Here is a 25,392-nt window from a genome sequence, read left to right as displayed (position 1 = left end):
GTTCACTCGTTTCCTCGCAGTTAGTCTCCTTTTCAGCCTGTGGATGCCTTGCCAAAAGGCTTGTACTGGTGTGACTCTCGCCTGCTTCCACTCGCCCCGCCGGTATTCTACCTGTTTCAATGGATGCATTAAACAAATGAGTAAGAGGCTGTGTGATATACAAATCGAGTGCTCTCTTTTAACAAACGGGGGTGAATGTCGTTAAATGCATGCGTTGTGAATAGACACATGCGGCGCCTTGGCCACTTCTGCCTCTGTTATTTGAACAAATGTAAACTTTCTATCAGTGAACTCTGAGGGGTTATTAGGGCCTATAGACTGTTGCATCTCATTGGCTGTAGTGAAGTGCTCATTGAAAGTATTGGCAACGTCAATACAGCACCTTTGACATTGAGCTCAACCTGTCTACTCTTTGAACTAGTCGTAAATGAGTGTAACGCTTTCCACGCCTGTTTAGAATCGTAGCTGCAAGAGTGAAATTCACCAAAATAGTATTGCGGCTTCAACTTCTTATTCTTATTGTTATATTTTTCCGAATTTATTGTACAACGAGTATCATCAAATTTTCTTTTTAAAAACTCTCTTTCTCTAACCAATTTAATACATGCATTTTATTTGTTTCATTCTGTTCCGATTGAAGGTAGGCCCTAAGTACATGGACTGCGAATCTTGTCTGACATTGGGTTCTGACTTGACATGTTGATGTTAAGAGTATTTCAACATTCCTGGAAATATCTAACACTGTTTCTATATATGCGTGTTTCTAGCTCGTCAGAAAAAAACTGTGCTGTACTGTTTGGTGGTCGATAACTGATACCATTCCAACACACCGTATATGGCGGTGATTGCTTTGTAAAAACAATAGCGCTATACTGCTAATATTCTAAATCACATCGTCATGAGTTAGACAAGTTTGAATTTATAACTTATACAACGGATCACTTCACCTCCTCAGGAGTTTCTGTTTAAAAAAAAAGACTCCATTTCATTTCCGCATCTTGATGCGGATGAAACAATTATTTACCGCTCCAATAAAGATATTCAGGTTCTGGTCTCCATTTTACACGAAGAAAGCAAGTTTTAGACTAATGGATATGCACAGAGTATATTATCGTCAATTATTGAAAGACCGTCAGTATGCTTTTTGGTACGAGATATACATATATATATATATATATATATATATATATATATATATAATATGAGAGAGAGAGAGAGAGAGAGAGAGAGAATGAGAGAGCGAAAGAAAGAGAGTACGTAGAAAGCTTCAAAATGATGAGTTATAAGACTTTGAGTAAAGGGGCAAAGATATTATGACCTTTGACATTTTATAAATTTGAGGGATTTTGCTCGAAAATTGGGTGGCATACCGAAGTATATATTAAATCTATTCACATTTTTCCTTGTTAAATTGTAAACAAGGTATGAGGCAAACAGAAAGGCATGGAACAAAATACATTATAGATAGTATAATGCTTTTGACATAATTGAAGCAATTCTACAGAGAAAGATTTGTTATACAAATGACTCTTTAGTGAAATGCAGGACATTCAACAAAAGTTTTACCTCTGGCTATAGGTGTCTGATGATCACTTCACAGCTGACTGATGTACGTGAGACACCCATCTTTTGGCCTCTGTGTGAGGTGAGTAGTCGTTGTGAACCTCTGACCCGGTACCAACCTGAAGTCCAATCTCCGCAACAGCTTGGCCAGAATCACGCGGGACTCAATCTACGAGGATTAAAATAGATACTGCGTCTTTAACGCTTATAATCCATTCCCTACTCCACAAGTGCGTAAATATCGGGAAAATTGCCCATTGGCGGAACATATCCGAAAGGCATAAGCATGGAACAATGTTACTCCTTACAGGCATTCGGTCCTCATAAGCAATGCAAAGCAGAAACAATTGCTCTTGAGCGATCCCATCAGAGCTTTTGGATAAATATGGTCTTACATAATATGAGTTAGGCAATGTTTAAATCAGGTACAAATCAAAGGACTGAAGAACCCAAAAGAATAGTGATTTCCATGAAAAGAACACCATAAAATGAAAACAAATATGTCATATATACATGATAGGAACAAGGCACTGTTTAAATGCGTACAAATCAAAGACTGACGGACCCCAAAGGAATGGTGATTTCTATGAAAATAAGAAAGCTAACCATGAAATTACAACAATAATGGTCATACATAGGCGAATTGTTGACCGATGCATCGACCGGAGACCAGCGAGAAGGGAATGTAGGCATACATGGACTTCATCCGTCTGTTGGTATAAACGTATGATAAGACAGGTGCTGTTTGTTAGGTCTATTCTTATAAGGTTTGTTAATTCGAAACTGAAATAAGGTTCGTTATTTTGAAGATTCAAATTCCTAAACCTATATAGAGGTTCTTTTTAATTGATGATAAAAAAAAAGATTCGTTAATCCAAACATGTGTGGCATTATTCCAGAGATGCATTATTCCGAATTCCGAGCATGAAATAAGGTTCCTCATTCCGAAAGTTCGTTTATCCGGCAATGTAAAATAACGAGCCTTTGGCATTACGAACCTTCAATAGTTGTTTCCAGATTAACGGACCTTCGTAACAACGAACCTCATTTCTTTTTCGGATAAACGAACCTTTAGAATAACGAACATTACTCCATTTAGGATTAACGAAACTTCGAAATAAATTCGGAATAACAAAATAACAATGCAACGGATAAAACATAGAGCTAATAGAAGTGCTAAGAGAAGTCCAGAATGCCAGTAGGCCTATATGTAGATTGATATTACATAATTGAGATGCCAACTTTGCAATCAGAAATACAGTACATTCTGAAGGTTGAATAGGCATATTTTGTTGGTACACACAGAAAAGCAGTAATGTATCGTTCCTGCCACAGACGTGTAGGAATACAGTTTGGAAAAAACAATAGTTTACTTGAAACCTGCATTATTCATCCAAAATAGTGCAGTTCAAAGTTATAACAATTATGTTAACCCTTTTACCAATACAAGTTTTCAAAGACTACAATAGAATTAGATATAATGGAGCTAAGTGCTGGAATAAGTTACCTGCTATTATCAAAGAATGTCCTACACTCTCATATTTTATAGAATGTTTTTAATCCAGAATGCAGCTGAATAATTCTTGGGATATTTACCTTTTTGTTTTGTTGTCTTTTGTGTGTATTTTGTCCTTTCTTACTTGTAATTTTTATATAATCTCTAATGGTATAGATTTACTCTTAAAATTGATATTTTTGATGGCAATTTGTAGCCTCTTCATATGTAAGGGAATCGGCTTTGATAAGTCCTATATGGTCTTTTTTTGTGATTCCCACAAATGCTAAGTATATATCGTTGCCTTATTCCTTTTGTTTTCAATGTAAACGCAACGTGCAATAGGTTATGTCCGTGTATTTGTGTTTTTTAATACTTTTTAGCACGTGGAATAGATAAATTGAATTGAATTATCATTGCTCCCCCCCCCCCCCCAAAAAAAAATACATCAAGTAGAATAACTAACAGTTTCCATTTATGTACAAGACTGCGTCTTGATTTGATGCTACGGAACAAAATCACATTACCACAAAGTAAAGAAACAGTTAAAACACTGAACAAACTATAGTATAGTAACTTTGTGTTCATCACAATATGTCGTTTGAATTGAAAAGCTTTCACTTGATGTTGCAAAAAAATTAATATAAACACACACGCACACCCACTCACACACAATGTCTATCTCATCAATATCGACATTAGAACATCTTGATAGTGCTGCATCGGATACTATGTGACGGTTTCTTAGTTATTAATATATATATACGTATATATATATATATATACGTATATATATATATATATATTTCATATATACATATTCATATATATGTATAGATATTTCAGATGATCAACATGAAAGAGAAAGAATTTCAAGATTTCAAGAGCCCTGTCAGCAGATCAGATTGAGTCCCATGATCTTACGAACGGTAAAAATGAAACCTCTTAATGATAAATACTTTTTTTTTACTTTGTCGCTCTCTCTCTCTCTCTCTCTAACAAAAAAAGAAAGATCAAAGCTCACTGCTCATCGTTGTCACGTCCGAAGCGCTCAGGACGAAATTCTTCTGGGTTGTCAAAGTAGCAATCCATCATACCCATGGCCTGGGCGATAACCTGTAACGGGAATATTAACTTATTCATTTCTCAATGACATTATGTGCAATGACAGAGATAGGAATACGCCTTCAAAAAATAGAATAAACTGGAAAATTTGACATGAAGATTTTTTTTTTCACGCTCTCTTTGCTAGACGTTTGCCGCAAGGAGTAATTTGTTTTTATGTCTCCGCCAAGTGTCGCCGGAGGCATTTTGTTTTCGGGTTGTCCGTCCGTAATCAATTTTGTGGACAGCATAACTAAAAAACCGTTTGAGGTATCCTGATGAAACTTAGTATGTATATATAAGTATGTATGTATATGTATGAATGGGTGCACATGCTCAAGTTCAAAGACCAAAAGGTCAAGATCAAATGTTCAAAATTTCACTTTTCTCCCCATATCTATGCAATGCCAGAAGGTATTTTCTTCAAACTTAGTATGTACATGTACTACCAAATAAAAAGATTTCAGACAGTTTTGGTTTATGAGTTCAAAGGTCAAGGGTCAAGTGAAAATGTTAAAATTTCACTATTTTCTCCATACCTCGCAAATGGTTAAAGATACCTTCACGGATACTTAGTGCATGTTTATGTACTGACTGGCAGTGATTATGTAGGAAATTTGGGTCGGGGTCAAAGGTCAAGGTCAGGTCCTCAAATTTTTACTAATACCCTCATATTTATGCAGTGCATTCGGGATTTTTCTTGAAACTTAATAATATACATGTATTACACAATAGAGATTCTCTGGGAAGTTTCTTGCAAACCAAAGGTCAAAAGGTAAAAGGTCAAGTGAAAGAGGTAAATTTCACTTCTTCTCCATATCTCGAAAGTGACTCAAGGTACATATCATTTATGCATATTCTACCTGACAGTGATTCTCTTTGGAATTTTATGGTCGCAGGGTCAAAGGTCAAGTTAAAATTATAATATTTAACTATATAATGCCGAAATTGCACTTTTTCTCCATACCTTGAAAATTAATCATTGCATAAACTTATACAAGAGTCAAAAGCCATTTTAAAATCCTCCAATCCCCAAATACCTGCACTCTTAGACAATACAGCCATTTATCCAGTTAATTCTAATTCAAGGAAAGTGAACAGTCAACACATTTGTGACAAACCTGTCATTTTAATATTTTGCTAATTACGTGAAAATGTCATCACACATTGTCAGGACATTGTACCATAGACCTATTAGGACAACCATGCATTATGACGGCGGCATACCGGTCTCCATAGCGACATCTCTATCTAGCTATCAGCTGCCATTTGCTTTGATAAGAAGATCGTAATTAGTTACGATAGTTTTTATTTTTGTCCTTCCCCATATTAATCTGCAAGCCCCCACCTCTTTTAAGACACGCAGACGCGTGTCGCTAAACGACCTGGGTGCCCCTGGTTTGTATTTACCATGACTGGAGTTCCCTTGGGCAGATGGTACTGTTCGTACTGGACGTCAAATCCCAGTATACGGCTTGTGCCTTGAACTGGTGGAAACAGCCTCATTGTTTCCTTCAGAACCTGCAAACATTAATTAGAACATGATAGAAGAATAGAACGGTGACAGGAGCATTCCACTGGTGCTCTTTTGTAAAAGTCGAAATGCAAAAAATGTAACTCTTGTTTATAAATAGTTCCTTAAAGGTCAGACCCGTTTACAGTGAGGGGCTGGGCCGAGCCGCGGCCGAGCCGCGACCGAGCCCGGCCTCAATTGTGGGGCTCGGCCCCGCAATTTTCTCCGTATACAGTGCCGGGCTCGGCCCGGGCTTTTAATTCAAACCTTTCAATATTTTGTCGTAGTGGCGTTCTACTTGTGAACAAACGCATTTGGTATAGTCTGGTTTCCAGACCCTTTGCCAACTGGATTCCGTGGCGACGAAGAAATGGAGAAATGGAGTTCCAACTGGCTGTAAACATTCAAACAACTGTCAGTTTTCTTTTGACGTACAAAAGAATTCCACAGGTGAATTTGTGACTTTGATGATCGGGGTTCGATGTCGCCGTCTTTCCGAACACAGAGATCATTCATTTTGAACGCTAACATAATATCGGCTATATCAGTTTCTTTTTGTGTAAAGAAAATTAAAGTTCAGCTAATGATAAAGCATATGAAAAAGAAAGCAATTTCTGTCCAGGATTATGTCAAAAAGTGTAAATCTGAACCGTACGTTGTGAAAATATTTGAACTGCACCTTTACTGGAAAGTTGATTTTATCATCTATCTGATCACTTCCGACAAATGAAACTGATATGGTATAATCTTCAAGTGTAGTTCTTTATTCATTTATATGTTAGATTAGTGTGAAAGCATGTAAAGTCGGGTAATTCTAATTCTTTTTTCATCAATTTTTGTGGAATTTTTATTCGTACATCCCTGTCACCTTCCTGCGTCTGTACCTTTATTTACCGCTAATGTTTCATAAGAAGGGAAGAAGTAGCGCTTCAAAGAACTCAGCCACAATCTTAATGTACCATGACATGAAATTTCACGTAATAATAAAGAAAAATCTAAAACAAAATTTAAAGTCAATCCCGTCCTCAGAGATATGTGCAAAAGCGTAAATCAGAGCTGTATCGTGCCAAAGTATTCGAAAGTGTACTCTCCTGCGTGTTCTGGAAGCTCTAAAGGCGATTACTAGTATATCACTTTCCCGCTTAATTCCGACTAATAAAGTTGGAATATAGTGTTGTCGTCTAGAATGAAATTCCATGAATTGATATGTCCGATTAACGCCCAGGCATGACTGGTCTAGTAATTTTGATTTTTGTGTATCTATGGCTTTGTTTTCACTCCAGCCGCGTCGCTATATTATATACCAGGATGTCGGATCACGAGAATAGGTTTCAGTGGAGCATTTCATATGAAGCATTATGTCCGACAAAGTTGTCGGACAAATTTGCTCTCGGCCAATCAGATGCAAGGATTTCAGTGGCTTGAATTAGTTTGTCAGAAAAACATTAGACCAAAACGCTTCATGAAATGCCCCCCCCCCCCCCCCCGAACACTGCAGAACGGAACTTGACGTGCTGTCGATCTCTAAGAGACATCCTGTGATGATATAGACATCATAATGACTGGCCTAATGGTAATGACGATGATCATGTTAGAAATAGTACTAGTAATGGAATGATAATAATCAATATAATGAAATTAAAACAAAAAGTATTTGGGGTTCGACTTATCATGAGTGTATACTGTATGGCGTTTGATGATTTTAGATATAACAATAAGATACAGATTTATCACATTAGTATTTTTTTTTTCAGTCTTAAGATTTTATGTTTATACAAGGAAAAAAGAATTTGAAATTCAGTTTATCGTTAATATATGATATCATACAAGATTTGATCTTATATGATTTGGTATTGTTAACAGATTGTTATTATTTATCAATGAGAAAGTTATAGTGGAGCTTTTTGGAGAAGAAATTGAGAAGGTGTTAGATGAATCAATGGGTAATGGAGTAAAAGAAAGGTATAGGTAATGTAGGAGGGGAAGGTAGAGAGAGACAGAACAGAGAGAGAGAGGGAGAGAGAGAAAGGTTAAAGAGAAAAAGTAAAGTAAAAGGTGAAGAGATGAAAAAGATAGAATGAGATAAAGTTGTACTATTATGATATAAATGCGTGTTTTGAAAACAAATATTGTGTATCGATGTATTTTTAGTCAATTTGTTTGTGATTATGTAACTGTAATTGAGTATGTTTTTTATTATGTAAAATATATTTACATGTTTTTCTGTATTGTCCTTTGTTTTTGCCTTGTGCCTTCTGTTTAATCCAGGACACAACCTAGGCCTTTCATGTTACATTGTTTATTAATAACATAAGAATGTTGAACAACAATAGTGATGACACGACAATAAATGACGTGCGAGGTCCACTCACCAGCATAAGGTATTCGAGCTTCATGATATCCTCATAAGAGACAAACTTTTTGTCCCCCAACTTCTCATCTAACTCCTGCTTCACTCTGTGAAGGAAAAAATACCAAAGAAAGCAGAAAAAAACATGCAGTAAAACCATTTTATTCTGATGAGCGCAAGTTCTTATTCATATAGACTTATATATGTCATATGTTCTCGTATTAAACTTCACTCAATGAAGCGATACAGGGAGACCCTCTGCGTTACAACGAAACGTTGCAGGTCCATGGCGTTACTATAAGTATACAGTAATCACAATCTAAGAAACAAACAAAATGTGAGCTAATACTCCCAAATCCTCGAGATCTTGCTGTTTTTGTGCATTTAAGAATTGAGCATATTTGAAACCTGTGCAGTAGGCCTATTATACATCTCACTGTATGAAATTCTTTCCGTCAACACCGTCATCAACGATATCTACACTGACTTTCATGGAACAGACCACAGACCAGAAGTGCTAAAATTAGAAGAAGACACCCACACTCATGTAATACACCAAGCAATCTGCCAAGCGCAAACCATGAGAGTCAGTAATATTCTCATAGATTTATTGTGCATGAATGTCTAAATGGTTCAAAAGGTAAGCTGTGACAAGAGAGATAAACACAGTGAAAAAAAAGTGGTGAAAACATTGGCATGATATGAAACTGATATCCCCCATCTCTATATTGGTGTATCTTCTGGGCAATGTTATATTCACTAACGTCTCGCTGTCATCAACGTCCACTCAAGAATGAGTTCGTTGTCTTCTTGATCTAAAATCCTACATTACCAAACTTTTTTTTTTTCAAGATTCAATCAATTTTTAGGCATCTCTTCTTATCGAAGGTTTCTTTTGGCAACGTATAATCTACTCACGGGCTTGTACTGCTCAAAACAACAGCCAATACAAGTATCAGAAAACATGTATTGCAATGGATGTAGACACAATGTAACAAAAGAAAATAAAAAAAGTTCGGTAGTCAAAATGAAACATATTTCAATTTGAATATATTATTAAACATAGTATTAAAGTAACAACACTCACTTCTCATAGACATGCGGGTATCGGCACAACTGCTGGAGGGTGAAAGCAAGTAGATTGCCAGTTGTTTCTTGACCTTTGTGTTGTAATGCAAAGCATTTCCAGAGAATGAGGAAAAAGGAGAGGCCGCTCATACAATATATATATATATATATATATATATATATATATATATATATATATATATATATATATCGACCATTTAAAGTACCAGTGTGTGGCCTTCATTATTTGCATTCAGTGTGAAAAGAAAAGCCAGGTGGACGTAGCTAGGTACCTAGCTACGTCCACCTGGCTTTTCTTTTCACACTGTATATATATATATATATATATATATATATATATATATATATATATATATATATATATATAATACGATACAAGCTTGGGTGAGTGTAGATATTGAGAAGAGATTTCCCATGCACACACTAATTTGAAGATAATCCTACACCACAAAAACATGGTATGTTTGCTAATGCTGTTTGCAGTTTTTCTTCCAAATCTCCATATGTTTTCTTTTCAATCAATACTGCTTGTTCCTAGACCACTGGTTGCCCCCCCCCCCCCCCCCCGGCTCCATCATCTACCTAAATAGCCCGGCCTATAGTTAGTTCTAAAGGTTTTACTAAACACAAAAGCGTGGCTAATGCACCGGCCCCCTCGTGGCGGAGGCCTGAAAAAGTAGGCCCTACTGGAAAGTATTTGTGGAATACATTCCCAAAGGAACTAAAAAAGTGCAAATCGTTACAGCAGTTTAGAAACAATTTAGACACACTTTCCGTTTTTAATAGCAACATAGCTTTGTATATTCTGCCGGTATTTTACTTTTTCCCTTCTTCTGCCTGCTTTGATTGTGTACCATTTGTGTTCTATACACTTTGTACCTATATATTTTGAGTTGAGAAAATCTTGTAATTACTTTGGTTCCTATTCCCAGCAAGCCTGAAAGGCTTTAATAGGTCCCCCACAATGAATATGTTATGACTTGAAAATGTAATGATTGTTGTTTTTAATCTGGAAATAAATGAAATGAAATGAAATGAAATGAAAAAAAAAAGGAGTATACACAAGACTGGCCTTTTCTAGCTCCAAACTGAAATTGCATCAAGAGCAAAGGCCTTAGATTTTCTTGATCAACTTCTTGTGGTCTTTCCTTAGCACGTACAGCAGCCTCTGTCAGATGCAGCGTACTATATTATGCTGACAGCATTTCAAATACAATCCTTGAAATTGTGTTAACATTATTTACTATTTGATATTTTGACTGATGCTTCACAACATGCTACGTGACTCAAATATATGGGCATTATTTCTTTGTGTTGGTGGATTGACAAATTACTATAGCGTTTGTACCGGAGTGATGCACCCACTGTGGATGCATTCTCCATTTTCAGGAACACCAACACATAGTGCAAACATCTTGATAGTTCTTGGTAGTAGTGAGATGCAGCAGGGAGGTGAGCGCCATACATATGGCTGCAGCAAGTAACCAATAATTAGACAGAATGTCCCAAGCTCTCTTACATAAGTTGATTACAGTCACCACTGGAAAAAGATTAACAGCTGGGGCTACCTGCTATAAATAAGGTGAAAAACTCGTCAATCATTTCCTGCATGCCAAACCCCTGGTTGCTGAGGTTGTCAGAAGCATTCAGGATGTGAGTCAGGATGTCTTTTGGGACGTCTTCTCCCCTCCGACGGGCTGCCATCCTCTCAAGGATGATGTCTCGACCGAAGTTCCGGATGAAACGAGTCGCCTCTCTCACTTCGGTTCGAAAACATGCCGCTTCCTTTGTAGGTACCATCTGAAGATATGGAGTGACAAAGACACGGAGAAGATATTCAAGAAGCCAACCTGATGTCTGCACTTGCCATTGTTGATCTCCTGTATACACCGATTTAATTGAATCAAATTCAGTACTTTATTTCCATCTAACCAAAGGTGATACGCAGATGGATTAAACAAAACATAAATTATGAATACAAAATATGTGTTCTAATGAAGATAAGTAACGAGATAAACAATGCACACTTTTCGGGTGGTGAAAAAACGTAAATACTGTATAGCAAAAGCGACAAAAAGTAAATATTGAGAAAGCCACTGTTAAATCATTGCCACATTTTCCCATAAGATTCCCCAAATTATAGTATATACATAACGAGAGAACTAAAACTCACTTTGCAGTGGTGATAAAAACATTGATATAGTGATGGAAAGAGTGATTTATTGGAAAGCGGAGTTACATGTAGTGAGATGTGGATCACTCGAAAAACAGTACGCCAAAGTCATCATTTTGTAAATTTTATACGATGTCATAAACCCTTGTGAACCGCTTATCTCTGTGCTTTCAATGACGTCACTGTACGTCAGTTTGATGTTCTTTTAATGTAATGAGAGACATTTGCTCTTTGAAAGGGGAATTCCAGTCCAAATATAACTTATTCTCACTGAAACGAGTCAAATATTACGTGTTCAACGGTAAAATTTTGATTAAAATATGGTTAAAACTAAGGAAGTTATGACATTTTGAAGTTTTGCCAATTTTTCAGGAAACAGTTCTTGAACGGTCAGTATGGAAATGGTAAAGTAAGCAAGTCATCCCCTCACAACTTGCCAGATAGTTTGTGCATAAAATTGTGAAATTTCCAGTTTTTCATTGAAACGCAATTATGCCAGAGGCTCAAATCCTAGTATATCTAACTGATCACTATTCTGAAGTTATTCAACCAGGAATAAGATACAAGTAGTTTAACGTTTCCAGGTTAGCATGCCTGTACAGTGACGGGGGATTAAACTGCACATTACTTGAATATGAAACCGTTCTGAAGCAAATAATTTTCACACAACAATAGATATATAATGCACTCTTACATGAATCCCACAAGAATTGGAACAATCATCACCCAGCATTCCCACTGATTCCCACTGATCAGGTACTAGCCATCCCCTTTAAACAAAGGGAAACGCCTCAATGAGAGCAACATTGCATTGTTTATCATACTGCAAGAAAGGAATTAAGGGTCGTAAGAGGAACATAAGAGGTGGCGTACATCTCGCTCAAAGCTGTGTATGTTCAGTACATGATTCAACGATGTTACGATGTCCAGCCGTCAACGCCACCTATGTCCGGTCTTCCCTCTCGCCCCTTCACTGCCCTTATAGTCATTCCCAATTTAGCATTGCATTCTACTGTATAGTCCCCTCCATGCAAAATAACGAGTGACCACTCCTTCATTCATATCATGTCTGTAGAGCTGATCCCCTCCAATAAGTGAAGTATCATACAGTATAACTGTTTATCGATACATTATATGGACTGATGGATACATAAAATAAGTCACTATTCTCCCAACTATTGAGGAGTGCACTAATTCTTTTCTGTCACCCTCCTCCTCCCTTTTCTTATTTGTCTTCATCCTCTTCCTTAAAACTACAGTGAAAATCAGTAGCATTGTTATCGTTATGATAATTATTCACTGGTATTGCTGCTGTAATTTCCTTTATCTCATAACCCTTCGGTATTCCTATCTCATTGTTCCTTAGTCATCTGAGAGCTTACCCACAGCCAGGGTTTCATAAGTGATGCCATAACTCCATTCAAAACCTTGTAGATAGCTTTCGGAAATGGGCTGTCTTGATCATCGAAAGCATCCAACATCATGGAGAATCCAGCCTGTGTGAGAACATGCAAGGCGAAAAATGGAGGTAAATATGTGTGACAAAGATTGTGATGGTGATAATGACGATGAGGATGATGAAAAAAAGTGATATCTCCGCGAAGAAGACTGATAAAGTGCTCCTTAACATGAGCAACATAATAGTGCAATTCGATAAGCGCATACCAAAGGGAGGTTTATATACAGCGTGTCCCAGAAAAAAAAAGAAACCGAGTTTTCTAGCAACTTTTTACTATCGAAATTATACATTTTATTTTTGAGATATACATCAATGGAAAGATAAACTTTCCTTCTTCATTTGATGTAGTACTCTCTAAAAAAAGAATCGAGTAAAAATATTCACTTTTCAAGGAGAGGATGAAAAAGAGTGAATTTAGATTGAAATTGGAGTGAATTTTGAGTGAAAATGTTCATTTTCACTCGTTTTAGAGTGACCTCAGGGATGACTCCAAAATCTTCGAGTGATCCCTGAGGTCACTCCAAAAGGAGTGAAAGTGAACATTTTCACTCAAAATTCACTCTTTTTTGTATTCACTCCTTCAAGAGTGAATATTTTCACTCGATTTTTTTTTTAGAGAGTACATGTACAACTTAATGTTCATCGTTCATGCATGACTGAGTTAAAACAGCGAACGGCAGTGCTGTCAAATTTTCATTTGCACGCGCAAATGATGACTTTAAGTGTTTTTTTAAAGACTTTTAACGTTACGTTTTCGAAAAACAAAGTTCATAACCTATAAATATCCACATTTTTCTTTCTTTCGCATGAGACCTTATTCGTCAAATATGAATAACGCACACTTTAGAAAAATGTGGATGAAAATATGCTTCATTTCTACCGATTCTACGGATAGTCGAAAAACAAGCATTCAGCTCTCCCGACTTAGCATTAGACAATGGGCTCACCTGCGCCATAGAATTCACACAAAATTTTAATAATGGCAGTGCTGCAGTGAATGTTGTTCGGGGGGAGGTATTTACAGAGAATGCTGTATAAGACGGAGAGCCCTTTGTTGTCATTTATTCAGAATAAGCTATGAGATTTAACCAATAATTGAAGACTGATTAATATCGCGTGTATTCTCAGGCTGCAGGCAGTCAAATGGCTATATGGGAAATCAACGTTACAACAGCGATACTGTACACATTTTGATGATTTTCTATACCTCAAACTTATCTCACTGTTTTCATTCCTCTCTACAATTCTCTCACGCGTGGTTCACCCTTCATCACTGACAGGGTTTTGAGGTTTTTGAGGGGGACGGTGAAGCAGAAAGAGAGGGTACATTACTTTATTTACCACTGAACTTGCGCTTCTAACATGTCATGTCATTTTTTTTTTTGGGGGGGGGGAACTCGGAGGCCTTTTTCGGTTGGTGACTCCCCTCCCCCTTCAACATTCCGCTGATGAACACCCTTTGCTCCTTGGTTTGCTGCATGGTCAGGCAAGCTCACGATCATGTGCTAATTTACTACCCTATTCCGAACCGTCTGTAACAACCCCCTCCCCTCATGTTTGTGTAAATTTATTGAAGCATGAAGGCCATTGTTTGATATCTGCCAAATCGGGCAGGCGTCGGGAAAGCTAACTGCATGGCTCTTTTTTTTGCTATCCATCTTTCTGGGTAAAATAGAAGCATACTGTAAAAATTAAGCTTTCTCGATCATTTTTTTTTTTACTCATGAGATGTCATATGAAAGGGAAAAGAATGGATGTTAAGGCTATGATTCTTTTTTTTTTTTTGCAAAAGATTGCTGAAAAAGCCTGAGAAACCCATTCAAAGTCGCCATTTGCTTGTGCAAATAAAAATTTAGTAGCATTACTATTGTTCTAACTTAGTCATGCATGAATTATGAACAATGAGTTGTGCATCCAGTGAAAGAAGAGAGGTATACCTTTAAATTCATGTACATCTCTTGAAGCAAATATTTGATTATGATCACAAAGAATTGCAATAAAACTCGGCTGTGTTTTTTTTTTCGGACACGCTGTATAATCAGTGTGTTATGCATTTTTAGGATATGTCCCTCAAAGGGATGGTTAGTAACTGATCAGTGGGAATGCTGGGGGATGATTGTTCCAATCCTTGTGAGATTAATTGATGTGCAGGTCAATGTTTGCAGGTTAGCATGCCTGTACAGTACCGTCACTGTACAGGCATGCTAACCTGGAAACATTAAACTGCACATTACTTGAATATGAGACCACTCTGAAGCAAATCATTTTCACACAACAATTGATATATAATGTACTCTTAAATGAATCCCACAAGGATTGGAACAATCATCCCTCAGCATTCCCACTGATTCCCGCTGATCAGTTACTAGCCACCCCCTTTAATCGAAGTTTCATGATTCAATTTGAATCCATTTGCTTTTATTTGAGCCGAGAAAAAGAGCAATATTCAGTGGATGCCGTTGTACACTCCTGCAACAACAGTCGTGAAACTGACCTGCAGGACAAAAAAAAAAAATTAATTTCAAAAATATGATTGCTTGCTCCAAAGGATTTCTGGGGGAAGGGATTAAAATCATACAGTATTCTGCTCCTTATAAAAGTGCATAAACAAACACACACATACACTTTCAGAAACTTTTTTTTTCTTCATTTACATCCATATAATAAGCCATTATTACATTGCGTAGGAATACACATTTGGCGATTCTACATGTTGTGCGTAGAGAGTTATTTTTTAGGGCCTATATAGGTATGTGCTGTGCAGTTGTCTTCAGTATTTGTGAGTTTTTATTTGTTTGTTTGTTGTTGTGTTTTTTTTTTGGGGGGGGGAGGAGAGGGGGTCAAAAAGACTGATTGGAGATGGGTTGTACAAGAAATGTGTAGGATACGACATTTGTGGTTCTTGAAAGAAAAAAGAACCCAAAAGGAAAAACAAATGACGTTCCCAAAGAGTTCGTTACATACAGTGATTCATTAACTCCAGCCTAAAGAGCTCCCCAACCCTTGTTCAGGTTTTGCTAAATTTTCAGTCATTTAGTGCTAGTATGCTTACCCTTGCTATCCCATCAAGAGTGACATTGTTGAACTTGTCCAACATACATACTTCCTGTTGGCCATCAGCAACGGGAATAAGACTCTGAATGAAAACGTCTGCACTTGTGTTGAATTCCTCGATCAGACCCATTAAGTACCTGGAAGCATGAGAAAGCAACAGAGACACAAAATGTATAGTGCGTATCAAAAAAAAAAACACATCAAGATTTGATTTCAAATTTTTGAAGATTATTTCAACTTTACACCAAAGTGAGTAGCAACATCTTAAAACCACATATCTCCTCTTTCCAATGATATTTTAATATTACTCATACACGGTCATGGATGGCTGAGTAATCATTCTTTTGGGACAATGGGTCAAATTGGACGTGGGACAAAGTTTAGAAACTGCAAGAATCTATGCACTTTATTAGAAATTAACTTAATAAATGGAATAATGAAATGAAAAATCGCAACTTACCATTGTCTTCTTTCGGATATCTCTTTTTAACATTACATCTCATGCCCCTCAACATGGCCACCATTCCTTTTCACACAGAGATTAGCTCTTTTCTCCATCTCACGCACAACCCTGCGAATCACTGGGGATTGGAGGCGTAGAGCTTCAAACTCATCAGTGATTCTTTGTCTCAGAGTTGCAATGTCAGGTGGAGGGGTAATGAACACTTTACTCTTGAGATAACCCCAAAGAAAAAAGTCACAACAAGTCAGATCCGAAGATCGTGGTGGCCACTCCACATCATAATACAAGGCAATCACCCGATTTCCAAATACCTCAGCCAATCTGTTTCTTACTAGTCGATGGGCTGGTGCGCCATTTCGTGCCCACCATAGGCGTCTGAACACACCCCTTTTCTGCACAGGAAAATTTTCCATTAATTCAGGAATCACATGTTCATTTTAAATGTGTAAGTATCCATTTCCGTTCATGTTGTTTTCGAAGGAGAAGGGCCCTAGGAGCAAACCGTTCCACAAAGTCCAGTCCAGACATTCAGCGTTCAAAAAAAAAAAAAGAAAAAAGAAAAGAAAAGGAGAATTGAAAAGGATTTATGCTGGTCTTACTAACTGAAACTTGGTCCCAAGTCCAATTTGACTCATTGTCCAAAAAGAATGATTACTCAGCCATCGATGACCGTGTAAGAATGAATGAGATATCATTGGAAAGAAGAGATATGTGGCTTTAAGATGTTGCTACTCACTTTGGTGTAAATTTAACAAAATCTTCACAAATTTGAAATTAATTCTTGTTGCGTTTTTTTTTTTTTTTGATACGCACTGTATATGTACTTGTAGGTGTTCACCAATACATGATTTGAGTAACCAGCAAGTCTGTCATGAAGTCAATTTGGCACAAAGTGAACTGTGAACACAAATTTACATACCGGTACAAACATTTCCAACAAATTGTCATATTTTCCTCAAACTGATTTGTTCGCACGGTCGAAATTTTTAATGATGTCTTTTTGTTTTTGCATTGGCTGGGAAAATGTTATCACGAAAATATCCCTTTATCCCATAAAGTGTGTTATGATTTTCTAGATATATCTAATCCTGAAACTATATTTCTGGACCACACATACAACGAAGAAGTTATTGATATCGTTCATAATTTGAATGAAGGGAAGAGCCCAGATTGTGATGGAATCAATAATTATTTGTTTGTTTGTTATTTGTTTATTTTTTACACGATTAATGTATTTACGAATTTGTAATTTGGATCGAGGGAAAATCACAAAACCACCCATGCTTTACTTACCTTTGTGGAGAAGATTACTCATGCACTCGATACATTTTCGCATATAATAGGCATCTTCCTGGACTTTTCCAAAGCTTTTGATACGATTTATCACGATATACTTCTCTCTTAAGTATCCCATTATAATCATGATAACATATGGCACACGTGGTAAAGCCTTGCAATGGTTCACTAGTTAGTTTTCGAAGAGATATTTTTCGAACAGATTTCAATGTACACGTAAACGGTTTTGATTCTCCGATGAGGAAAATTGAATGTGGCGTTCCACAATGAAGTTTGTTAGGCCCACTGTTATTCATTGTTTAAATTAATGATTTTTTAAAAGATCTTCAGATTTATTATTGTTTTTTTAGCAATTCCTCAGATAGATTTCCAGGTAATGTTGTATTTGACATTACTCCCTTTTTGTTTTTTTAGCAATTCCTCAGATAGATTTCCAGGTAATGTTGTATTTGGCATTACTCCCTTTTTGTTTTTTTAGCAATTCCTCAGATAGATTTCCAGGTAATGTTGTATTTGACATTACTCCCTTAGAAGAGGTTTCGTCTATTACTTAGGTGTTTGCGTCGAGAACAAGCGGTAATGGAAGTGTCATATAAATAATATTTCTAATGTAATCGCACGTAACATAATTATGTATAATGAATAAATTGAAATATTACTCCCTTTCTTCTGCTCTGATAACGCTTTATTCAAGTTTGGTATAACTGTATTTGAATTATGGAATTCTTGCTTGGGGGAATACATATTTGATATTGCTAGACAAAATTTTTGTTTTGCAAAAGATATGGTGCTAAGAATTGTCCTTAACCTTCATGTTCGAGCATGATATATTGATGGGTTGTTCCCTGAAGATAAAATCCTGAAAATAAAAGCGTTGTATTTATTTCAGTTTGGTAAATTTATATTTAATTACAACGGCAACCACCTACCCAAAATATTTCAATCTTTATTTCACCCTAACAGCCACGTACATAACTATCCCACGAGACAATGCAAAGAATTTCATTTTCCCTTATTGAGAACAATACACACTCAAAATACATTTGTTAATACTGGACCCAGATTTTAGAATACCTTAGATAATAATTTAATAGAATTTGTTAAGTTAATTACATTCAAATCTAAACTTAAAAATATTTGATTTCCATATACGTGTATACCAGTTAATTCAGTTTATCAAAAATCCCCCATGTTTCACTTGTCCTTGAGATTTTGTAGCGTGTCCACAGACCTTTACCATTCCTTTCCTTTTCCTTTTCTTTCTCCAATTTTCCCTGCTCCTCTTTCCTCGTTCTTCTTTGCCCAGCAATTGTGTGTGTGTATTTTCTTCATTTCTGTTTTTCATTGTTTTTTTATTGTTATTGTTGTTGTCGTTATTGTTTTTATGTGGCCGCGTGTATGTATTCTTTATTGGCCACATTTTCCTGGCATACCGTACACGGCCAAGTATAGTGTGTGCCATGTTATATTATACGAATAATTTATGAGTTGTGAGTGCATAGGGCACGAATATCGCACGAGGCGCGAGATGAGCCACTGGTCTATTCAACAAGGCGCGTAGCGCCGCGTTGAATAGACCAGTGGCGAATCTCGCGCCGAGTGCAGTATTACGTGCCCCAATGCACGAACAAAATCATAAATTATTCGTTTTATACAACACCTTGTCCACAATCACAATACAAAATTAGTGACCGCCAACTCAGGATGGCCCAAAAAAAAAATATAACAATTAGGCAGAGAATTGTAAACCACCCTGTGTACTGCTTTCAAACACTCGTCATGATTCGACCACACAGTCACAGGAATCACGAACTCCGCAGGGTCTATACCCATTCTACGCTAACGTTAGATCGAGTTAGGCCTGACTGTTAGGTCGATCTGAGATGTCGGTAGATCTAGTAGTAGGTCTAGACTTTGTCTATTTCCGAAAATGATTTTGTATAAAAACACAGAAAAATAATCAAATTACGGTTTCGATCAACTTGAAATGAAGTCTTGATGTTGAGATCACTGTGGTCCACGTAGCAGATCAGAGTCAAAAGTAAAAACACAGCAGTAGGTGTAAAGGCCGCGATACATGCAACTAGCTAGGTAAAGTAACTGCGCGTACACGTTAACGTTGCAGTACTCGTACTCCGCCGCGCCTGGTCTGTGAGACTTACCGGCAGCGCAGCGCAGCCGGCCAGCACGTACACTGTACAATGTAGTTTGCTGGCGCTTTGCTACGGGTGTGAGCCACAGAACTCTGTGAGCGGCCATGCATTAGTAGCCCCCCGCGAAGCCGTGCTATAGTATACAAATGATGCACAGGATAGAGTGCGTTAGTGTAGGCGTAGTGCACTCGAGGGTATTTACAATTGTGAAACATGCACGAGGCGAAGCCGAGTGCATGTTTCACAATTGTAAATACCCTCGAGTGAGCTACGCCTACACTAACGCCACGAAATAATCCTGTGCATCATTTGTTTTATAAAATGGGTCGAAAATTCGAAAACTAACATCATTTTCAGCGTTTTTCACGTACCTTTGTGGGTCAAGACGTCCGAAGATGTTCGTCCCAAACTTTTACGCACGTCGCACTCGCGGAAGTCCCGCACATACAGTATAAGTATAATGGGGGGTTGGGTTTCCGGACACCCGCATGAAAACTTACTTATTTTGCATAGAATATGCACCCTTTACCTTAAAGACTTGATATAGACTCCTCATATAGGCCTACTAGACAACATACTCTGAAAACGGCGTGAGAATTAACCTGCTAAATCGTTGGATTTGCTCTTCAAAGTGACTCCATGTACGCGTCCGGTCCCATAACGCTTGGTCTACTGTACTGTACAAAGTGTACGTATAGTACAGTATACGTACGTACGTACGCCACATATGTTATGCACAAGGGAAGACAGGCCGGCCGGCCGGCAGCCCGAACTAGAAGTTGTTTACAGGATTGACAGCGCGTACGCGTATGCATGCAATTCATCAAAGGAGCCGCCGCGCGCACAGACGATCGGCAATCTACCATAGGATTACTGCAGTGCAGTTGTACTGAAGTAAAGGAAGGAGGTGTGTCTCATTTCAGCGCTTCCTATTGGCTACATTCTTGAACCCATTTTATAATACCTTCGAGCCGTGCTATAGGCCCATGCCAGGGGCCTATTGTATGGCTGTCACTCTCAATGAGTTTGATAGGTATTTTCTATTGAATGTCATGTGACATGTTCTTGGCCAATCACAATTCGACATCATTCTGAGGTGTTGTATAAATTTGTTATATGTTTGCATTCTAAAATCATAGTAGCAGTATTGTTTGCAATATGTGCATCCTATATCAACGAGCAAAGTTACAATAAACAGTTTGATAAATGGTACATAGATGAATTTGTTATGAATATATTTTATTGGTATAAAGAATTGGTCCTTTCGTCGTTTTGTTTCCAGTGTTCCACGTCTTAGAAGCTTGGATTTTTAGTGTAACACTGTTTTCCATCGTTATGATTACTTGTTTTTTGTTACCATACCAAAGTGTGCGTTGTTTCTTTTTTATGACATCATTCGTGCATATACTTTATTTTGTTTTTAGAAAAAGAAACTACCGCTATCAGACGAATGAAAGACGAATCGGTAATATTTGTACCGCTTTAAATCATGTTCTCTTTTTCTTTTTTGATGATGGAAATAAACAAAGTATTGACCTGAGAAAAAAACCAATGATAGTGGCTGTATTTATTCTATTTTCGTGAATAATTGCATCTCATGCTCCTTAAAAGCATCCAAATATTGATCGAAATCTCTCTCTCTCTCTCTCTTTGTCCAAAACAGTGAAAAAAAGAATAAATAAAAATCAAGCCTTGTGACAGTGTACGTACTTTCTGTGGAATGCAGGATTAAGCAGTGCACGCTTCTTCTCGTACTTGCTATGGTCCAGCTCAGAGACTAGCCCAGTGCCACCGAATCTCTCACCAAACACGAACTGCATATTTTTGTAGTCTTGCGGCGACTTCGTATGCAGGCTATTGGTCAAAAGGTCCTGCAGGCATGGCAGGGAAGGGAAATGATTCAAACCATCAAAAATCGACAGGTCACATTTGGCAACTCGCATGCATCCATCCCATTATAATAGACCTGACATTCTAGATCCCATAAAAGGTACTAGTTCTCACCCTTTACTCTAAGAATGAAAAAAAAAATAAAGCCAACATATTAACTGTTGCCACTCCTCGAACCTTTTGCCAATGTTAAATTAAAAAAACTGAGATTATTTTGCCAATGTTAAATTAAAAAAACTCAAAATACCAACTTTAACATTTTGAGGACTGAAATCAACTTTTAGAGCAATAACAATTTATCATTATTTTTAAAGAGAATTAAACATTTAGAGTAAAAATGATTTAACATTAATCTTTAGAGTGCATGGAAAACATGGTACGAGTGTCCTATGTGTAGTCCCTCCTCACAAAAAAGGGGGGGTCACAATAAGTGTATCACAGAATGCATAGATTAAAAGTACTTCTAGATGCACTCTAAAAGAAGCCGTTAAACTATAGTCACTTCACACAAAACAAACAAACAAACAAACAAACATTCATTACAGAGCGCTTCATAGTGAGCCGTAAGGAGCTTTACAATCATAAAAGGTAATGGTAGTCTTGATTGTCCAGGGGTATTGATACATCTCTGACAGAGATTTCATATCTAATTCTAAAGATACTTTACCTTTTCGTTAGATTTTACTTTAGCATGTCAATTTTAACCTAGAGAGAAAGTTCACTGTGAGCACACATAAATGCAATTTGTGCGTCACATTATTCACCTAACTTTTCGTTCTAAAGGGTTGTACTTTATAGGGAAGTGCATTGAGGATTTTTGAATTGGTACATTATACTCACGGGAAATAACATTCTTTTTTTTTACCTGACATACCCATATTTTATGAGCCTGTATACATAATTATGAAAGAGAATCAGCTATCACCTCAGAGTAAATATCACTACAGACAGACTCACAAGACTTATGGCCCTTCGAAGAGGCAATTGCGATGCATCCCAATGAAAAATAAAATGTACAGCTGCACTACCAAAAAGCATTTGGCTTGTCCCATCAGGGTACTACACTTCTAAATATCATTTCATGACTTCTTCATAAAATATTACAAAGTATACACCCTGAAATCATGTGACCATTATTACCTTAACAAATTTAGAGTCCACGGTGAAAATGAGAACACGATGCAGGACTTGCAATTTATGAAGCATGCCGTACTTCTTATACCTGATTGATAAAAAAAAGGAAAATAACAAGAGAAGGGAAATGCATTTCATTCTTGTTAGAAGTCACAGAATTTCAAACAATCACTAAGGATAGATACTTCCTGCGTAATTCCCCCCCCCCTGATGCTTTATACGTTTGCTCATAGAGTGTTGTGTTGTGAAATGTCCCCACTAAACCACTGATATTGAAGGCAGAAAGAAGGTAATGATGCATACAGACACGTGGGAGGACCCTGGGACGACCCTGGGACGACCCTGACCGCTTCAAACTTGTAACGTAACGACATTTATAATTTTGAAGGAGGTACAGCATGTTTGTTATGTAACCGCGAATCACACCATCCGTCATGGCAGCACAAATAAGAAATGAAGATTGAAAATCTCACCGACTTGCGTTCTCTTATTAGCCCTTAGAGCTCCATTATTTCATTTTTTCTTTGATTAAAAAAAGAATAGAAGAAAAGTATCGCATTAGAGTAGCATTTCGCACTGACTTTCTGTCAGATAGACCATGTAAGATGGCATTATAGCGTCTGACGATGCTCTTTCCTCATAAGGCTATCATGCGAAGGAGAAAAACATTTGTGCTTGTATAATTCCCTATTTATGAAAACAAGCACACACACACACACACACACACACACAAGGCCAAGCACATAACACACACACGCGTATACACACACATGACCTCCCTGCGCTTATATTGGTAGCATATCTGTATATATATGTATATATATATATATATATATATATATATATATATACAATTACACAATTATCACATCTTTATCATATTATATATTCATATTTGTGTATCTTATACCTAGGACATAATGAAGGCTTACATATCATATACCAGCTTTCCAATGGCATCCTCTTCCAAGCGTTCTTTTAGCATGGCTTCATTGCCGAAAATAAAGCTATAAGACGAAAGCAAGAAATAGAGAAGTCAAACTCACACGGTGAATATCTCAGTTTAATGATGTCTATATTCAAGCTGTAACTTATAATCCAAATAAGTGTTACTGTAAACGAAAATGTTAGGTTTACTGCTGGGAGAAATTAATTTCCTCTGAGTGTGTGGAAGTAAAGGTAAAATATGTCAGAGTTTCCTAGGCTCTTAAAACGTTCAAGGTACTGAGGTATATGCCCAGTTCTGATGTCACGCAAAGATTCAGACGCTGGCCTCACACTTTTAAGTCTTAGTTATGATAACCTTCATGCGTGAAAAGGTCAATTTTGATATTAAAGGCATAGGTCCACTAGTTCCTTCAGTTCTGAGGCAAATTCAACCAATTAATTATTGTAACTTGTAACACCTTGAAGCCATGCAAATTTAGTGTGCCCTCTATTTTTTTTTCAATGTCAGAGTGCTAAGCTTCCTGTGGCTATTTAATGTGTAGATTGCAGATGAACAGATGACTTATATTTGGGTCATTTTGTAGCTTTACCGTGATGCTGAAGGAGAAGATGAGAGCACTGGAGTTTACAGGTGGCACACAAATATCATTAGAACTTGAAGGACAGATGAGCTACATATAAAAGGCTGTTTCATGGATAATACAACATCTAACAGTATAAGGATGATGCTTCAGCAGAATACATCAACACATTACTCTAATCTATACTGAAAAGCTTTAGCTTTCCACAAACATACCAACAAACACATTGACGATTATTCTCTGCGCTGGAGGTAAAAGGAAAACTATCATTGCACAATGGATTCTCTTAACATGAATTATCATAATTATAAAGTCTGATAACTCGTTTCCAGCCCATATAAAGTTGTAATACAGACACAAACAGTCCCATGTAAGGGAATCCGTATACCAGAACATTAAAGAAAATCGACTTCTCGATCAGCTGCAATAAATAATTATCATAAGTCTATGTATTTTTGTAGACTGTTCTGTTTCTTACCTTGACCTTTGTGGGCCGGGAATGTGGCGATATTTGACGTGGGTGTATTTGATGTAAAGAAGGTACGCTGCGAACAGGGTTACAACACTCGCAATGACCACCAACATGGCATAGGTAATCACTGCCAATACTAGACTGTCATAGAAAGCCATCACTGCTCTGTGGCTTTTATAGTCAGAATACTAATTGACTGTGCTGTTGGCCTGGATAGCTGAAACAATTAAAATCAAATGTTTTTAACAGCTTATTATCAAATCGTACAAAAATATCCAAATGTAGATAATGTGAAATAAGATTAGTGTTCTGTTAAAAATAGATTTTCTGCAAAGTTCTGCACTAGGCCCCTCCTTTTTTTTCCTTTTTTGTGATAGATCTCTTTGTAAATAATTTGCAAACACGTGATTTTTATTTTCTCATGAATGATGACACAAATTGTTTTTGAATTCTTTCCCAGGTCAGGATGGCCATGAATTTAATCAAATGATTAAATCATAAGTAGAGAAAGTGTGTTTTTGGTTTGCCGCATATCGCTAGATATCAAACACACTCAGACAAAATATATGATATTTAAGAAAAAGACAATAGAAGAAATTATGTTACCTAAGGATACATTTATGATAATGTAATATAATATTACATGCTATCTGAG

The 25,392-nt window shown here is 37.0% G+C and overlaps 1 protein-coding gene across 1 annotated transcript; it reads right to left on the bottom strand.

The window, feature by feature from the left end:
• Positions 1-24,895, bottom strand: LOC139720865 (cholesterol 24-hydroxylase-like; the record flags this gene model as incomplete). The annotated part of the gene is made up of 14 exons (XM_071632199.1): positions 24,744-24,895; positions 23,669-23,743; positions 22,743-22,824; positions 21,423-21,583; positions 15,799-15,937; positions 12,670-12,783; positions 10,683-10,914; positions 9,113-9,185; positions 8,048-8,132; positions 5,573-5,683; positions 4,083-4,174; positions 2,198-2,273; positions 1,606-1,732; positions 1-111 (listed from the first exon to the last, which is right to left on the bottom strand). Coding segments are annotated over exons 1-14 (1,630 nt in total), but the record flags the coding sequence as incomplete, so codon positions are not given.
• Between the last annotated feature and the right edge of the window lie 497 nt (positions 24,896-25,392).

The sequence above is a fragment of the Diadema antillarum genome, unplaced genomic scaffold (assembly GCF_040938485.1).
Source record: "Diadema antillarum isolate AM-2024a unplaced genomic scaffold, OU_Dant_1.0 scf00000134, whole genome shotgun sequence".
Lineage (NCBI taxonomy): Eukaryota > Metazoa > Echinodermata > Echinoidea > Diadematoida > Diadematidae > Diadema > Diadema antillarum.
The sequence above is the reverse complement of the archived record's forward strand: the minus strand, read 5'-3'. Positions and strand labels throughout refer to the sequence as shown.